This window comes from Pseudophryne corroboree, chromosome 5 (genome assembly GCF_028390025.1).
Source record: "Pseudophryne corroboree isolate aPseCor3 chromosome 5, aPseCor3.hap2, whole genome shotgun sequence".
In the NCBI taxonomy this organism is placed as follows: Eukaryota; Metazoa; Chordata; class Amphibia; order Anura; family Myobatrachidae; genus Pseudophryne; species Pseudophryne corroboree.
This window is the reverse complement of record NC_086448.1, coordinates 678,804,426-678,822,855: the sequence shown is the minus strand read 5'-3', so window position 1 is coordinate 678,822,855 and position 18,430 is coordinate 678,804,426. Positions and strand designations below refer to the sequence as shown.

At 47.5% G+C, this 18,430-nt stretch overlaps 1 protein-coding gene across 1 annotated transcript in view; it reads left to right on the top strand.

The window, feature by feature from the left end:
* NSMAF (neutral sphingomyelinase activation associated factor) overlaps positions 1 to 18,430 on the top strand; it is a 167,109-nt gene that overhangs the window by 87,975 nt on the left and 60,704 nt on the right. The window contains exons 16-21 of the mRNA XM_063923767.1: positions 3,699 to 3,762; positions 3,860 to 3,911; positions 3,988 to 4,108; positions 4,234 to 4,365; positions 4,997 to 5,039; positions 5,670 to 5,833. Of these exons, the coding sequence (XP_063779837.1) occupies positions 3,699 to 3,762; positions 3,860 to 3,911; positions 3,988 to 4,108; positions 4,234 to 4,365; positions 4,997 to 5,039; positions 5,670 to 5,833 (576 nt within the window). The remainder of the gene's footprint in view (positions 1 to 3,698; positions 3,763 to 3,859; positions 3,912 to 3,987; positions 4,109 to 4,233; positions 4,366 to 4,996; positions 5,040 to 5,669; positions 5,834 to 18,430) is intronic.

The following is an 18,430-nucleotide window of genomic DNA, read 5'->3' as shown; positions in this document are numbered from 1 at the left end:
TCATCTTCTAGAGGGCCGCAGATTCGGCATTCAGGACTGGGTCCTGGTGACCACGGATGCCAGCCTGCGAGGCTTGGGAGCAGTCACACAGGGAAGAAATTTCCAGGGCTTGTGGTCAAGCCTGGAGACATCACTTCACATAAATATCCTGGAGCTAAGGGCCATTTACAATGCCCTAAGCCTAGCAAGACCTCTGCTTCAAGGTCAGCCGGTGCTGATCCAGTCGGACAACATTACGGCGGTCGCCCACATAAACAGACAGGGCGGCACAAGAAGCAGGAGGGCAATGGCGGAAGCTGCAAGGATTCTCCGCTGGGCGGAAAATCATGTGATAGCACTGTCAGCAGTGTTCATTCCGGGAGTGGACAACTGGGAAGCAGACTTCCTCAGCAGGCACGACTTTCACCCGGGAGAGTGGGGACTTCACCCAGAAGTCTTCCACATGATTGTAGACCGTTGGGAAAAACCAAGGGTGGACATGATGGCGTCCCGCCTCAACAAAAAACTGGACAGATATTGCGCCAGGTCAAGGGACCCTCAAGCAATAGCTGTGGACGCTCTGGTAACACCTTGGGTGTACCAGTCAGTGTATGTGTTCCCTCCTCTGCCTCTCATACCCAAGGTGCTGAGAATTATACGACGGAGAGGAGTAAGAACTATTCTCGTGGCTCCGGATTGGCCAAGAAGAACTTGGTACCCGGAACTTCAAGAAATGCTCACAGAGGATCCGTGGCCTCTACTTCTGAGAAGGGACCTGCTCCAGCAGGGACCCTGTCTGTTCCAAGTCTTACCGCGGCTGCGTTTGACGGCATGGCGGTTGAACGCCGGATCCTAAAGGAAAAAGGCATTCCAGACGAAGTCATCCCTACTTTGATAAAAGCCAGAAAGGATGTAACCGCAAAGCATTATCACCGCATCTGGCGGAAATATGTTGCGTGGTGTGAGGCCAGGAAGGCCCCAACGGAGGAATTTCAACTGGGTCGATTCCTGCATTTCCTGCAAGCAGGAGTGTCGATGGGCCTAAAATTGGGATCCATTAAGGTCCAGATTTCGGCCCTGTCGATTTTCTTTCAAAAAGAACTGGCTTCAGTGCCTGAAGTTCAGACGTTTGTCAAGGGAGTGCTGCATATACAGCCTCCTTTTGTGCCTCCAGTGGCACCTTGGGATCTCAATGTAGTTTTGGGATTCCTAAAATCACATTGGTTTGAACCACTTAAATCGGTGGATTTAAAATATCTCACATGGAAAGTGGTCATGCTGTTGGCCCTGGCTTCGGCCAGGCGTGTGTCAGAATTGGCGGCTTTATCCTGTAAAAGCCCTTACCTGATTTTTCATTCGGACAGGGCAGAATTGAGGACTCGTCCTCAATTTCTACCTAAGGTGGTTTCAGCGTTTCACCTGAACCAGCCTATTTGTGGTACCTGCGGCTACTAGGGACTTGGAGGACTCAAAGTTGCTGGACGATGTCAGGGCCCTGAAAATATATGTTTCCAGGACGGCTGGAGTCAGAAAATCTGACTCGCTATTTATCCTGTACGCACCCAACAAGCTGGGTGCTCCTGCTTCTAAGCAGACTATTGCTCGCTGGATTTGTAGTACAATTCAGCTTGCACATTCTGTGGCAGGCCTGCCACAGCCAAAATCTGTAAAAGCCCATTCCACAAGGAAGGTGGGCTCATCTTGGGCGGCTGCCCGAGGGGTCTCGGCTTTACAACTTTGCCGAGCTGCTACTTGGTCAGGGTCAAATACTTTTGTAAAATTTTACAAATTTGACACTCTGGCTGAGGAGGACCTGGAGTTTTCTCACTCGGTGCTGCAGAGTCATCCGCACTCTCCCGCCCGTTTGGGAGCTTTGGTATAATCCCCATGGTCCTTACGGAGTTCCCAGCATCCACTAGGACGTCAGAGAAAATAAGAATTTACTTACCGATAATTCTATTTCTCGTAGTCCGTAGTGGATGCTGGGCGCCCATCCCAAGTGCGGATTATCTGCAATACTTGTACATAGTTATTGTTAACTAATCGGGTTATTGTTGTTGTGAGCCATCTATCCAGAGGCTCCTCTGTTATCATGCTGTTAACTGGGTTCAGATCACAAGTTTTACGGTGTGATTGGTGTGGCTGGTATGAGTCTTACCCGGGATTCATAAATCCTTCCTTATTGTGTACGCTCGTCCGGGCACAGTATCCTAACTGAGGCTTGGAGGAGGGTCATAGGGGGAGGAGCCAGTGCACACCAGGTAGTCCTAAAGCTTTTCTTTTGTGCCCAGTCTCCTGCGGAGCCGCTATTCCCCATGGTCCTTACGGAGTTCCCAGCATCCACTACGGACTACGAGAAATAGAATTATCGGTAAGTAAATTCTTATTTTTTCCGTTCGATTTCATACAATTCCACTTGATCACGACAAATAACAAGTGCAGCACCAACGACCTGGAGGAGTCGACCCGGCGCTCACGGGGCCGCGCATCGGATCGGATACACAGCAAAAATGCACGATTTCCCCCTACATATCGGCCCGAATGACCGAATTGAGCTGAAATTGAGCAAAATCGTTCTAGTGTATGGGGGGCCCTTCATGGTCTCTTTATACGAAGGTCCAATGTATATCTTAGATATTTAGACCAATAATTGTTATCCAGTGCTAGCTTCCTTTTAATTTGCTTGTGCAGCCAATAAAACATGTATTAATGCCCTACAGTTTTATATAAAATTATGCAACAAGGTTTCCTAGGAAATGTAAATATTCTTAATATTGATCCTTAAGCTGATATGGGAGGAAATGCCAGATTAAGTGTAAATGGACTGTCCCAGGTGAGCAGTGGACTAGAATTCTGGAGGTGCTTCAGGTCTAAGTTCTGCACAGTGTCTGTCTGAATTCATTATTTGTAGGACACACAGAATTAAATTCTCATGTTATGTAAAGATTTCTTCAAATTCAGTTTAAACTATGTTAGATGCCAGCTTGACATAGGATTTCTATGAAGGTGACCAAAGCTTAAAAGTTACTTTAGTGCCTAGGTCACAAGCTACAGTATACCCCATCTAGCATGTCAAAGTGTGTGCGTGTCTGTCTATCTATCTATCTATCTATCTATCTGTATGTATGCATGTATGTGTATATATATATATATATATATATATATATATATATATATATATATATATATCATGTATTACTGGGGCATGTCAGTTCCTTGCTACCCAAAGACTTCTGGGCTCCTCCATTCATAGAGGTGCAAAATGACACCATCTTTATCGTAATACTCCCAAAGAAAAGGTTTGGGCACTCCTATTCTCTGTTTGTGAGGAGCTCAAAATATGAAAAGGCATAGAAACTACTTTACAAACTGGCACAGCAGAACACCTTGTAATTGCACTGGTGCCCCAATCCATGCCGCTGCTCTGAAAGCTGCATTCCCTGCCATCTCTCAGCCCATATTGTCTGGCTGTTTTTCATTGATTATGGTTCCAGTAAAAGGACCCCACTTATTTGTTAAAGTTTTTAATGGTTGTTTATCTTTATTTTTTGTTTGTTTTTTTAAACACAACTATCATTCTGTATATATTGGTTAGGGAGCTGCCTTGTTCCATAAAAGCACAAGGTTATTACTGTATATAATAATCATGACTAAATTCACTGGGACCTTGGCTGTCTGGATTTTTGTAAATGGATACACGTATTGCATTATTTTTGCAGCACCTGAGCACATGCTCTGCATCCAAAATGGGAAGTTTGACCATGCAGATAGGATGTTCAACAGGTCAGTACCATTGTCAGCTGATAGTCAATATAAAAGAAAGTTTACATGAGTGATATTAGAAATTGAAATGAAACTGATTTGTTATTGCCTGTTTTAGCATTGCAGAAACATGGAGAAACTGCTTAGAAGGAGTGACTGACTTCAAAGAGGTAATCCATTTGTGGAGCCTTAAATTATTTATTTACTTAGTCAATGTTTCTTTTTTGAACTCCTTCTAATCTTTAGTTGATTCCGGAGTTCTATGGAGAAGACAGCAGTTTCTTGCTGAACAATTTGAACCTGGAGCTGGGGAAAAGACAAGGAGGGAAATTAGTTGATGATGTGGAGATTCCGCCATGGGCATCAGGTAATGATATCCCGGTGTTGGACATAGGAATGCACCACAGTACAGATACTATATGGATTTTTTATTGGAGTTATCCATACCATACGTATCTGTGTATTTTATAATTGTATCTCTCATTTTATTAGATCCAGAGGATTTCCTGCAGAAGAACAGGGAGGCATTAGAGAGTCAGTATGTGTCCGACCATCTTCCGGATTGGATTGATTTGATATTTGGTTGTAAGCAGAGAGGGAGTGAAGCTGTTGCTGCCAATAATGGTGAGGACACAGTGTGTATTACCTTGTAAGCAAAGCCACCACAAACTTTTGAAGGAATAGTATACATTTGTGAAGGAGAAGCCAAGATGGGGAGACCAGGCCAGTGTAGAAAACTTAAAGGTTGAGAGGCCAGTCCAGTTAAAAAGAGGCCAAGGTGGAGAGGCCAGTCCAGTTAAGGAGAGGCCAAGGTGGAGAGGCCAGTCCAGTTAAGGAGAGGCCAAGGTGGAGAGGCCAGTCCAGTTAAGGAGAGGCCAAGGTGGAGAGGCCAGTCCAGTTAAGGAGAGGCCAAGGTGGAGAGGCCAGTCCAGTTAAGGAGAGGCCAAGGTGGAGAGGCCAGTCCAGTTAAGGAGAGGCCAAAGTTGAGAGGCCAGTCCAGTTAAGGAGAGGCCAAAGTGGAGAGGCCAGTCCAGTTAAGGAGAGGCCAAGGTGGAGAGGCCAGTCCAGTTAAGGAGAGGCCAAAGTTGAGAGGCCAGTCCAGTTAAGGAGAGGCCAAGGTGGAGAGGCCAGTCCAGTTAAGGAGAGGCCAAGGTGGAGAGGCCAGTCCAGTTAAGGAGAGGCCAGTCCACTGAAGGCAAGGCCAAGGTGGAGAGGCCATTTTTTTCATCACTAAATGTAGCTTTTTTTCCCCTAGTGTTTCATCCAGTCACATATGAAGGAGAAATTGACTTGAAAAGGTAATGCTATATTCTTTAATTTTATATATATCTCCATAATCATATTTTAGATTTGTTTTGTACTTGTGAGATTGATTTTTCAATGCTTCGTAGTACAGGGAATTTATTTTTCAATAAATAAATAGCGTGGTTTGTGTATTCACAAGTTCTCATATTCAAAGACCCCCACATGTGGAAACAGGACCATGTTAAAGCAACTTGTGCTTGAGCCCTTTTACAATAATAATGAGTTGATTATTTTGCAATTTAAGGGGATCCAATTAGCCCCAAAATATTGCGCTGGCCAAAAAAAACGTGTGTTTTAATGATTATTTATTACTTTTTTGATTACTTTTTTTATTAGACCTATCCAGTTGTTATGGCTGAAAAAAAACAGTTTTTTGTGCGAAAATACATAGGGTCTGCGAAAAGCCCATTTGTTTTCAATGCTGCAATCGCTGAAAAAAAGCCAGCTTATCACGGATTTGGCTTCACCTGCCTGAGTCAGGTGACACCAAACACCCGATAAGCTCAGGCATTGGGGCGAATTGGATAGCCCCCTGCGAATCCATTATAAATGTTAAATTACAGCGTACTATTGGATACCGGTCTGAGATTGAAGTACGTTTATTTATTGTCTTCTCTTTTCAGTATTGAGGATCCCGATCAGAAAATTGCTATGTTGACTCAGATTTTGGAATTCGGTCAAACACCAAAGCAACTGTTTATGAAACCTCATCCCAAGAGAATTTTTACAAAGCCTAAATGTTTTTCACGGTCTTCCAGTCAGAATATGTCCTCAGTAGAGTCTCCAGGTATGAATAAGACGTATGGGGCCTGATTCTGGGTCGCACAGATACCCTGCCGTGTATTCTGCGGCATATGTGCCTCATGTTAATACTGCTGCCAATGACTTTAAAATTGCAATGATTTCTGCTATGGACTTTTGTGTGAGCTGCTTTGGGTCTTTAGATGCAGCAGTTGTCAGTGACGTGTCTACCTAACCACCCCTTATTAACTCCCAGGTGCGCCTACTAAAATCCACCGCCCGCTGCTGTACTCATATTCTTTCTGCATCTCCATGCGGTAACAATTGGGACCCATGCCCAGTACATTGGCCAGCTACGGGAACATTGGCATATTGCGTTCAGAATCGGGGCCATTGTCACCTAGGCTATCGATTTAAATTCATTGTTTCATAACAATTCATTTTGTAAATGTAATTAGCAGCTTCCATTGTCTGAATTAAGGAAACTCTTAATTTACAATTCATGAGCAGATTCGGAATGTATTGGTTTTAAAGACCAGTAATATTGTTCTTCCTGAAAGTGGAAATAAAACAAACATCCATTTTCTTTTAAAAGTTCCCTGAACCATGAGTTAACTATCGTGACATTTACACCAGGCGTTCTCAACCACTATCCTCAAGTACCATTAACAGGTCATGTTTTTTGAGAATTTCTGTCTGTGGAAGCAGGGTGGATAACTAATGACCCAGCAACATAGATAATCTCACCTGTGCATGGCTAAAGAAATCCTAAAAACAATGCCTGTTAGTGGTACTTGAGGAGTAGGATCGATAACCCCTGATCTATACATGTAATTAGAAGGAAGGAGAGCTTGATTGAAACACAGGTCTACTGACTTGTCAAATACTTTATTTCAGGCAGTGAGCATTTATTGGAGTATTGGGTAAGATTAGGAGACTGCTCGTATTGCTAGAATCGCAAGCAACTAATTGAATTGAAGTAAAAAAAAAATAGGATTTTTATTACCTACCGGTAAATCCTTTTCTTGTAGTCCATAAGGAATATTGGGGGAATCTAGTACGATGGGGTATAGGCGGGGTCCAAAGGAGCCGGTGCACTTTAAATTTCTTCAACTGGGTGTGCTGGCTCCTCCCCTGTATGCCCCCTCCCACGGGCAGTTACTGGTAAAATAGTGCCCGCAGGAGAAAGGACATACTTGAGAGAAGGAACATAACAACAATGAGTGGTGAGATTTACACACCAGCACACCACTGTCATAAAACAACCAGCAACGGTTGGTAACAAGACAGCAACAGCTGAACAGTTAACCATAGAAGAGAGAACCTGCGGAAAGTCAACGCACTGAGGCGGGCGCCCAGTATACCTTCTGGACTACGAGAAAAGGATTTACCGGTAGGTAATTAAAATCCTATTTTCTTTTTCATCCACTAGGGGTCACTGGAGTACTCTTGGAATATGGACGGCTTCCGCAGGAACAGGGCACTGAATAAATTAAAATTTTGACTACTCCTCCCCTCCATATCCCAGAGTACCTCAGTGTTTTTTCTGTGCTCGTCGGAGCAACAGGGCTGGTGTGGGGCTCCCACACTTGGTGAATATTTTTTGATTTTGATTTTTGTTTTTACAACTTAAGCACATCCCTTCCGAGTTTATACTAAAAACGTAGGGTCCGGGATAGTGCCGCTGCGCGAAGGCAGCGCATGGCGTGTCGGTCCTCACAAAGAGCACCCTCACGGCCACACGCAGCCCACTGACTGCTGCAAGAGCTGGACGGAGCTTACACAAAGAAGCCCCGTCACAGCCCTCCCTACAGGAAACAAGGTATGCTGGGGGGACGGGGCGGTCAGCGCTGTGTGGGGAAAGTGTTCTAACAGCGCGCTGTACGGGGCTCAGAACCGCCCGCACCCGCCGCTAACACAAGCCGCCCGCTCAGCCGCTACGTCCGCGCTGTACAGGGCTCAGAACCGCCCGCACCCGCCGCTAACACAGGCCGCCAGCCCAGCCGCTACGTCCGCGCTGTACGGGGCTCAGACCCAGCCGCTAACATAGGCCGCCCGACCAGCCGCTACGTCCGCGGCTGCGACCGCCGCAGCACAGCCGCACATACTAGCGCCGCTACACGCGCTCCGATCACGGCCACTCTTCCAACACGGCCGCATGTATTTCGCGTGCTCCGCCTCCCTGCATTGTACCAGGGGTCCCGCTTCCCGGCAACCGCTCCCCGCTGAGACACAGCGCTACACGGAGCTCAGGGGTAGAGGGGAGAAGGCTGATCACAGGCAGCGCTGCTGCAAAGGTAGATTGGGCTGCCATTATTTATACTGCATAAGTTATATTAATAGGCTATTAAGTCTATATTCAATCCACAGTGGTGCAGGTTATAAGGTCATGTATTGTAACCTACATTGTGTTTATAACTGTAAACTTGGCATGGGGGCCTTTTTAACGTGTTTCCTGTTTGTGATTTCAGAAGGTTCCTGTCCTACATCTCTACTCCACCTGAAGGGGTGTTAGTGGGAATGTTTGGATCAGGTTTCATATAGTACTGGCCACGTGCATTGCACTTCGGCCATATATACATTTTACACACCTTAAGTAACTATTTTACTGAGTCGTGCAGGTGTCTGTCTTTGTATATTGTATTGTCTGTCTGCATAGGGCACCAGAAAAAAAAAGAAGTATGTTTTGTCTGTTTCCATTCCGGAAGCCGGTTTCATCCCCGGACACTCCAGGGTCCATGTTAGCAAATGTAATGGCTGGGTTGAAATCAGAATTGGCCGCCGCTCGACACGAGCGGGAAGCGGCAAGATAGGAGTCTCGGGTAAGACCGCCAGAATTACCGGAGGGCTCTCAGCCTTTGCAGAGGTCCAAGTCCAATTTGGATACAAGGGATAAATTTATTTCGTCTTATAATTTACCAGTTTCTGCTAGGTTGCAGTCTGAAGATTCTATGCCAGACCTCACTGCGCAAAATAAGGGTGAGGAGCGCGAATTAGACTAGCAGTCAGATACTGCAGGTTTTGACAACACAAGTATTGATAAAAGGCCAGTGTGTTAGTCTCTGGAGTTTACAGAGACTAAGGAGCCTCTGATATATGATAAAGTCGTATTTACTAAACGACAGAGATCTCCATTGGGTTTCCTGTTTCAAAATCTCTTAATAAGATGTTGGTAGAAACATGGAAGAACCGGATAACCGGTTCTTTACCTCGCCGATTTAAGTCTAGTTACCCGTTTCCACAGTCAGTGACATTTACATGTGAGAATCCGCCATTGGTGGATTCGTCTGTTTTAAAACTTATAAAGACCCTTCAGATCGTAAAATAGAAGGGCATTTGGGTAACTAAGGCGCTAATTATGGATAACAACTCAAGATGGCGATCACCTTATACTTCTCACTAATCAAATCTGAGAAGCTGCTAGGTATCTATGTACAGCTTCTCCTACCGGCTGTCAGCTCACTTCTCGCCTTTCATCGTCGCTAGTTACAGCACGAGCACTCTGGCTGCGTTCTTAATAAGCGGAGTCAGAGGTCAAAAGAATACGATGGCGAGAAGTTGTTTGGTCCTAAATTGGACGAATGGATTTCTGAGGCCATGGGGGTAAAGTCTGTTTTCCGACCATTGCCTCCAACGGTACCTAGACGGAAATACTCTGGCCCGGCGTTCAAATCCTTTAGACCTCAGCCCTTTCGAGGCCGTGGTAGAGGAACAGCCACGCCTGGTAGACGAGGCAAGGACGTGGTTTCCAACAAACCAACACCACTCGTCCGGACGCTAGGGTCACCAACAAGCCACTGGCATGACGGGCTCCCAGCCCATCTCAAATTTCCAATTGTGGGAGCACGTCTTCAGACGTTCCATTTGGAGAGTTCCAGACATCCACAGATCGGTGGATACGCAATTATTCGTCATCTGGTACAATTGACTGTCTCCCGCCACTGCGAGTTTTCAAGACAGGACTGCCTCTGTCGGACGACAAGAGGCGGTTCGGCAGTTTGCCATTCAGTTTCTATTGGATTCAGCAGTTTGATTCCGGTCCCTGTACACCAACAAGGTCACGGTTATTATTCCAGTCTGTTTGGGGGAATCAAAAGTCAGATGGCTCCGTCAGGCTAATATTGAACTTAAAGAGTCTCAATCAGTACGTCACTTACTACAGATTAAAGAGGGAATCTCTGCGGTCAGTAATTGCAAGTTTACAGCCACAGGAATTCATGATTGCGCTAGATCTCAAGGTTGCGTACTTACACATTCCGATTTGCCACCTCATCAGAGGTGCTTGTGTTTTGCAATACGGCAGAATCAGTACCAGTTTCAGGCTCTACCTGTGGGCCTTTCGTCAGCGTCTTGGGGTATTCACCAAAGTGATGTCTGTGATGATAGTTCATCTCAGATCCCTGAATGTGATAATAGTTCTGTACTTGGACAAATCTGCTCATCAAAGCTCCGTCTCAACAGATGTTCATCCAACATGCGTTGCTAACGTACAAGGTACTATTTCACCACGGTTGGATTGTCAACTTCAAGAAATCACATCTAATTTCGTCTCATCGACTTCAATTCCTAGTTATGATTCTCGGTACGGTAAATCAAAGAATTTACCTACCAGAACAGAAAGTACAGATTATTTGTCATCTGGTACAATACTGCTCAAGCCACGCACTTTCGAAGCGATTCAGTTCGGAATATTTCACTCACGTCCTTTTCAGCTGGATGTGCTCGTACAGTGGTCGGGTTCGCATCTGCAGTTTCACCACAGGGTGAGGTTGTCGCCACGGGCAAGGGTATCTCTACTCTGGTGGCTCAAAGTACACAATCTAACCGCAGGGAAACTGTTTGGCGCCTGGAATTGGATAATTCTCACGACGGACGCGAGTCTCAGAGGTTGGGGAGCTGTAGTTCAAAATTGTCAGCTCTAGGGTCTCTGGGCGGATCACGAAAGATTTTCTGTCTATAGATGTCCTGGAACTCTGGACAATTTACAATGCGTTACGACAAGCAGTACACATGCTTCGGTCTCAGACTGTCTAGGTGCAGTCAGACAACGCGACGGCAGTCGCGTTCATCAACAAGCAAGGAGGAGCGAGAAGCCGCATGGCAATGCGGGAAGTAGCTCAAATCCTCAATTACGCCGAACTTAACCAAGTGATATTGTTGGCAGTCTTCATTCCGGGAGTGGACAACTGGGAGGCGGATTATCTCAGCCGTCGGGATTTTCATCCAGGAGTATGTGCATTAAAGCCAGAAGTGTCTCACCTGTTGATCCAGAGATGGGGTTACCCTCCAGAGAGCCTAATGGCATCCCGCCATAATCACCAAACGTCCAGTATGTGTCCAGAACGAGAGATTCAAAGGCAGTGGCGGTGGATGCTCTCGCAATCGTGTGGTCGTAAAGCCTCGTGTATCTGTTTCCACCGTTCCACTGCTCCCTCTGTTGCTAAAACGGATCAAAAGAGAGTCCGCCACAGTCATACTAGTGGCGCCTCATGGGCCTCGGAGAGCTTGGTTCTCGGATCTCCGCGGACTACTCGCAGACAATCTTTGGCCGCTCCACTATGGCCGGACCTGTTACAACAGGGTCCGTTCCTTTACCCCGAGTTAGCGCGGCTGCGTTTGACGGGGTGGCTGTTGAGATCGCCCTCTTAAGAAGAGAGGGCATTCCAGATTCGGTTATACCAACCATGTTACGAGCTAGGAAGCCAGTTACGGCAGCTCATTATTACAGAATTTGGCGTGCCTATAAAGGTTGGTGTGAAGCTCGCAAGTTTCCGACATCATTTTTCAAGTTATCCTGTCTTTTGTTATTTCTACAGACGGGGTTAGATGGAGGACTGCGTTTATCTACACTAAAGGTGCAGGTATCTGCTTTGTCAATTTACTTTCAAAGACGATTGGCTCTATTGCCGTCTGTACACACCTTTCTGCAAGGTGTCCTCAGAGTACAGCCTCCATTATTTCCACCTATAGCGCCATGGGACTTGAATCTGGTTTTAGATTTCTTACAGTCTTCATATTTTGAACCCTTACAACAAGTGGATATTAAGTTTCTCACTTGGAAAAAAAATTTCTTCTAGCCGTAGCTTCGGCAAGGCGTGTTTCAGATTTGGGTGCCTTGTCATGCAAGCCACCGTATTTGGTGTTTCATGATGACAGAGCGGAACTTCGGACGAATTCCGCTTTTCTTACCAAAAGTAGTGTCATCTTTTCACATCAATTAACCAATAGTAGTTCCTGTGTTAACAGGAGATTCTGGAACTTTGGATGTGGTACGCGCACTATGCGTTTAGGTATCCCGAACGTCTACAGTTCGTAAGACGGATACGTTGTTTGTTCTCTATGATGCTGCCAAGATGGGTTGGCCAGCTTCTAAGTAGACCTTATCCAGATGGATAAAACTGACCATACGTCAGGCTTACCTTCATGCTAGGTTACAGCCGCCTACATCAGTAACAGCTCATTCCACACGTTCTGTGGGAACTTCATGGGCAGCTGGTCGTGGAGCTTCTACGACACAGCTTTGCTGTGCGGCTACATGGTCTTCAGTGCACACATTTGTGCGCTTTACAAGTTTTGATACTTTTGCGGCATCAGCATCTAGCTTTGGCCGCCTAGTGTTACAGGTGCCAAACAGCTCTCCCTCCCACGGGGGAAACTTTGGTACATCCCAAGAGTACTCCAGTGACCCCTAGTGGATGAAAAAGAAAATAGGATTTTGGTACTTACCAGGTAAATCCTTTTCTTTGAATCCATAGGGGGCACTGGACGCCCACCCAGAGCAGTTTTACCTGGCTTGTGGTAAGTTCAGGGGATCTTATGGTAACACACTCTCACCGACTGGTTAAAATTATCAAGTGCTATCGGTTATAGTGTCAACTGTATAGTTGTCAGTAACGTTATGTGTCAACTTTATTGTTGTCCGTTATGTTATATGTAATTCTCCTTTGTCAACCTCTCTATAGCTCCTGTTCGGCTCAGTAAAAAACACTGAGGTACTCTGGGATATGGAGGGGAGGAGTAGTCAAAATTTTAATTTATTCAGTGCCCTGTTCCTGCGGAAGCCGTCCATATTCCAAGAGTACTCCAGTGCCCCCTATGGATTCAAAGAAAAGGATTTACCTGGTAAGTACCAAAATCCTATTTCTCTGACGTCCTAGTGGATGCTGGGAACTCCGTAAGGACCATGGGGAATAGCGGCTCCGCAGGAGACTGGGCACAACTAAAGAAAGCTTTAGGACTACCTGGTGTGCACTGGCTCCTCCCACTATGACCCTCCTCCAGACCTCAGTTAGAATCTTGTGCCCGGCTGAGCTGGATGCACACTAGGGGCTCTCCTGAGCTCCTAGAAAGAAAGTATATTTAGGTTTTTTATTTTACAGTGAGATCTGCTGGCAACAGACTCACTGCAGCGAGGGACTAAGGGGAGAAGAAGCGAACCTACCTAACTGGTGGTAGCTTGGGCTTCTTAGGCTACTGGACACCATTAGCTCCAGAGGGATCGACCACAGGAACCGGCCTTGATGTTCGGTCCCGGAGCCGCGCCGCCGGCCCCCTTACAGAGCCAGAAGCTAGAAGTGTTCCGGAAAATCGGCGGCAGAAGACTTCAGTCTTCACCAAGGTAGCGCACAGCACTGCAGCTGTGCGCCATTGCTCCTCATGCACACCTCACACTCCGGTCACTGATGGGTGCAGGGCGCTGGGGGGGGCGCCCTGAGCAGCAATATTAAGACCTTGGCTGGCAAAATAATCACAATATATAGTCCCAGAGGCTATATATGTGATAAATACCCCTGCCAGAATCCATAAAAAAGCGGGAGAAAAGTCAGCCGAAAAAGGGGCGGGGCTATCTCCCTCAGCACACTGGCGCCATTTTCTCTTCACAGTGCAGCTGGAAGACAGCTCCCCAGGCTCTCCCCTGTAGTTTTCAGGCTCAAAGGGTTAAAAAGAGAGGGGGGCACTAAATTTAGGCGCAATATTGTTTATACAAGCAGCTATTGGGGAAAATTCACTCAGTTATAGTGTTAATCCCTACATTATATAGCGCTCTGGTGTGTGCTGGCATACTCTCTCTCTGTCTCCCCAAAGGGCTTTGTGGGGTCCTGTCCTCAGTCAGAGCATTCCCTGTGTGTGTGCGGTGTGTCGGTACGGCTGTGTCGACATGTTTGATGAGGAGGCTTATGTGGAGGCGGAGCAGATGCCGATAAATGTGATGTCGCCCCTGTGGGGCCGACACCAGAGTGGATGGATAGGTGGAAGGTATTAACCGACAGTGTCAACTCCTTACATAAAAGGCTGGATGACGTAACAGCTGTGGGACAGCCGGCTTCTCAGCCTGCGCCTGCCCAGGCGTCTCAAAGGCCATCAGGGGCTCAAAAACGCCCGCTCCCTCAGATGGCAGACACAGATGTCGACACGGAGTCTGACTCCAGTGTCGACGAGGTTGAGACATATACACAATCCACTAGGAACATCCGTTGCATGATCCCGGCAATAAAAAATGTGTTACACATTTCTGACATGAACCCAAGTACCACTAAAAAAGGGTTTTATGTTTGGGGAGGAAAAGCAGGCAGTGTTTTGTTCCCCCATCAGATGAGTGAATGAAGTGTGTGAAAAAGCGTGGGTTCCCCCGATAAGAAACTGGTAATTTCTAAAAAGTTACTGATGGCGTACCCTTTCCCGCCAGAGGATAGTTTACGCTGGGAGATATCCTTTAGGGTGGATAAGGCGCTCACACGTTTGTCAAAAAAGGTGGCACTGCCGTCTTAGGATACGGCCACTTTGAAGGTACCTGTTGATAAAAAGCAGGAGGCTATCCTGAAGTCTGTATTTACACACTCAGGTACTAGACCAGGGGTGGGCAATTATTTCAGCTGGGGGGCCGCTTAACACTTCCAGCGAATATTCGAGGGCCACACACAAAATACTCAAAAAGAGATCCCTTTTTACACATTATGGCAGACAGTGTCCCCCTTTTTACACATTACGACAGACAGCGTCCCCTTTTTACAGATTACGATAGACAGCACCCCCATTTTTATAATTACGGCAGACAGCGCCCCCGCTTTTATACATTACGGCAGACAGCGCCCCCGCTTTTATACATTACGGCAGACAGCGCCCCCGCTTTTATACATTACGGCAGACAGCACCCCCCGTTTTTACACATTACGGCAGACAGCACCCCCGTTTTTATACATTACGGCAGACAGCGCCCCCGCTTTTATACATTACGGCAGACAGCGCCCCCGCTTTTATACATTACGGCAGACAGCGCCCCCACTTTTATACATTACGGCAGACAGCAGCCCCCGTTTTTACACATTACGGCAGACAGCACCCCCCGTTTTTACACATTACGGCAGACAGCACCCCCGTTTTTATAATTACGGCAGACAGCGCCCCCGTTTTTATAATTACGGCAGACAGCGCCCCCGTTTTTATACATTACGGCAGACAGCGCCCCCGTTTTTACACATTACGGCAGACAGCGCCCCCGTTTTTACACATTACGGCAGACAGGGCCCCCGTTTTTACACATTACAGCAGACAGTCCCTACCCCCCTTTCCCCACCCTCCCCTAAACCTATATAGCAGTCCTTCCCCTCCCCCACTCCCCTAAACCCATACAACCGTTTTTAACTCCCCTCCCCATAACTTATAGGGCAGCTTTAGCTTTATCCAGGTGGTTTACCTATTTGTCAGTGACGATCCCCACTGTCAGTGATGGTCCGCGCTGCTGCTGATGCTGCTTCTCCCCGCTGGCCGCCGTTTCTTCTCCCCACTGGCCTCCGCTTGTGCTCCCCACTGGCCGCTTCGTTCTGCTCCGAGTCCCACTCTGCAGTGCCCGCCCAGCACCGCCCCCGTGACGCCCAGCGCATGAGATAGAGGAAATCCCGGTCAGCTGACCATGTGACGTGACCGGGATTTCCTCAGCTGCGCCGCGTCTGCGAGCAGTGCAATGACAAGCGGCCTGTCGGGCCTCTTGTCATTGCACTCTGGTGGGGCACAGCGGGCCAGGCAGGATCGGTCCGCGGGCCGCATGTTGCCCACCCCTATACTAGACTGAGACCTGCAATTGCCTCAGCATGGATAGTGCTGCTGCAGCGTGAAAAGTCTGTGACCCTGTCAGACAGGGATACTATTTTGCTAACATAAGAGCATATTAAAGACGTCGTCTTATATATGAGGGATATTTTGCCGGCTGGCATCCAGAATTAATGCAATGTCCATTCTGCCAGGACGGTATTAGAGACCCGGCACTGGACAGGTGATGCTGACTTTAAAAGGCACATAGAGATTCTGCCTTATAAGAGTGAGGAATTGTTTGGGGATGGTCTCTGGGACCTCGTATCCACAGCAACAGCTGGGAAGAAAATTTTTTTACCTCCGGTTTCCTCACAGCCTAAGAAAGCACTGTAATATCAGGTACAGTCCTTTCGGCTTCAGAAAAGAAAGCGGGTCAAAGGCGCTTCCTTTCTGCACAGAGACAAGGGAAGAGGGAAAAAGCTGCACCAGTCAGCCAGTTCCCAGGATCAAAATTCTTCCCCCGCTTCCTCTGAGTCCACCGCATGACGCGGGGGTTCCACAGGTGTAGCCAGGTGCAGTGGGGGGCGCGTCTCGAGAACTTAAGCGTCCAGTGGGCTCGCTCACAGGTGGATCCCTGGGTTCTGCATGTAGTATCACAGGGATACAAGCTGGAGTTCGAGGCGACTCCCTCTCGCCGTTACCTCAAATCAGCAAGCTGTACTTCCAGCAGGTGAAAATCAAGGTACCCCTCCTTCAACAAGGCCGGGGTTACTATTCCACAATGTTGTGGTACCGAAACCAGACGGTTCGGTGAAACCCATTCTAAAATTGAAATCCTTGAACACTTATATACGAAGGTTCAAGTTAAAAATTAAATTGCTCAGGGCGGTTATTGCAAGCCTGGACGAGGGAGATTACATGGTATCTCTGGACATCAAGGATGCTTACCTGTATGTCCCCATTTACCATCCTCACCAGGAGTACCTCAGTTTTGTGGTACAGGTTTGTCATTACCAATTCCAGACGTTGCCGTTCGGTCTGTCCACGGCACCGAGAGTATTTACCAAGGTAATGGCCGAAATGATGATACTCCTACGAAAAAAGGGAGTTTTTAATTATCCCATACTTGGACGATCTCCTGATAAAGGCGAGGTCCAAGGAGCAGTTATTGGTCGGGGTAGCACTATCTCGGGAAGTGCTACAACAGCACAGCTGGTTCCTACGACACGTCTACTGTTCCTGGGGATGGTTCTGGACACAGACCAGAAAAAAGGGTTTCTCCTGGAGGAGAAAGCCGAGGAGCTGTCATCTCTAGTCAGAGGCCTCCTGAAATCAAAACAGGTGTCGGTGCATCACTGCACGCGAGTCCTGGGAAAAATGGTAGCTTCCTACGAAGCAATGCCATTCGGCAGGTTCCATGCAAGAGCTTTTCAGTGGGACCTGTTGGACAAGTGGTCCGGATCGCATCTTCAGATGCATCGGCTGATAACCCTGTCTCCAAGGACCAGGGTATCTCTGCCGTGGTGACTGCAGGGTGCTCATCTTCGAGAGGGCCGCAGATTCGGCATACAGGACTGGGTTCTGGTGACCACGGATGCCAGCCTTCGAGGCTGGGGGGCAGTCACACAGGGAAAAAACTTCCAGGGACTATGGTCGAATCAGGAGATTTCCCTACACATAAACATTCTGGAACTGAGGGCCATTTACAATGCCCTAAGTCAAGCAAGACCCCTGCTTCAAAACCAGCCGGTACTGATTCAGTCAGACAACATCACGGCGGTCGCCCATGTAAACCAACAGGGCGGCACAAGAAGCAGGATGGCGATGGCAGAAGCCACAAGGATTCTCCGATGGGCGGAAAATCATGTGTTAGCACTGTCAGCAGTGTTCATTCCCGGAGTGGACAACTGGGAAGCAGATTTTCTCAGCAGACACGACCTCCACCCGGGAGAGTGGGGACTTCATCCAGAAGTCTTCCAAATGATTGTACACCATTGGGAAAGGCCACAGGTGTACATGATGGCGTCCCGCCTCAACAAAAAGCTAAAAAGATATTGCGCCAGGTCAAGGGACCCTCAGGCGATAGCTGGGGACGCTCTGGTGACACCGTGGGTGTACCAGTCGGTGTATGTGTTCCCTCCTCTGCCTCTCATACCCAAGGTACTGAGAATAATAAGAAGGAGAGGAGTAAGAACTATACTCGTGGTTCCAGATTGGCCAAGAAGAGCTTGGTACCCATAACTTCAAGAAATGATCTCAGAGGACCCATGGTCTCTGCCGCTCAGACAGGACCTGCTGCAGCAGGGGCCCTGTCTGTTCCAAGACTTACCACGGCTGCGTTTGACGGCATGGCGGTTGAACACCGGATCCTAAAGGAAAAAGACATCCTGGAGGAAGTCATTCCTACGCTGATTGGTGCTAGGAAAGATGTGACCGCACAACATTATCACCGCATATGGTGAAAATATGTTGCTTGGTGTGAGGCCAGGAAGGCCCCAACAGAAGAATTTCAACTGGGTTGATTTCTGCACTTCCTACAGTCAGGAGTGACTATGGGCCTAAAATTGGCTTCTATTAAGGTCCAGATTTCGGCTCTGTACATTTTCTTCCGAAA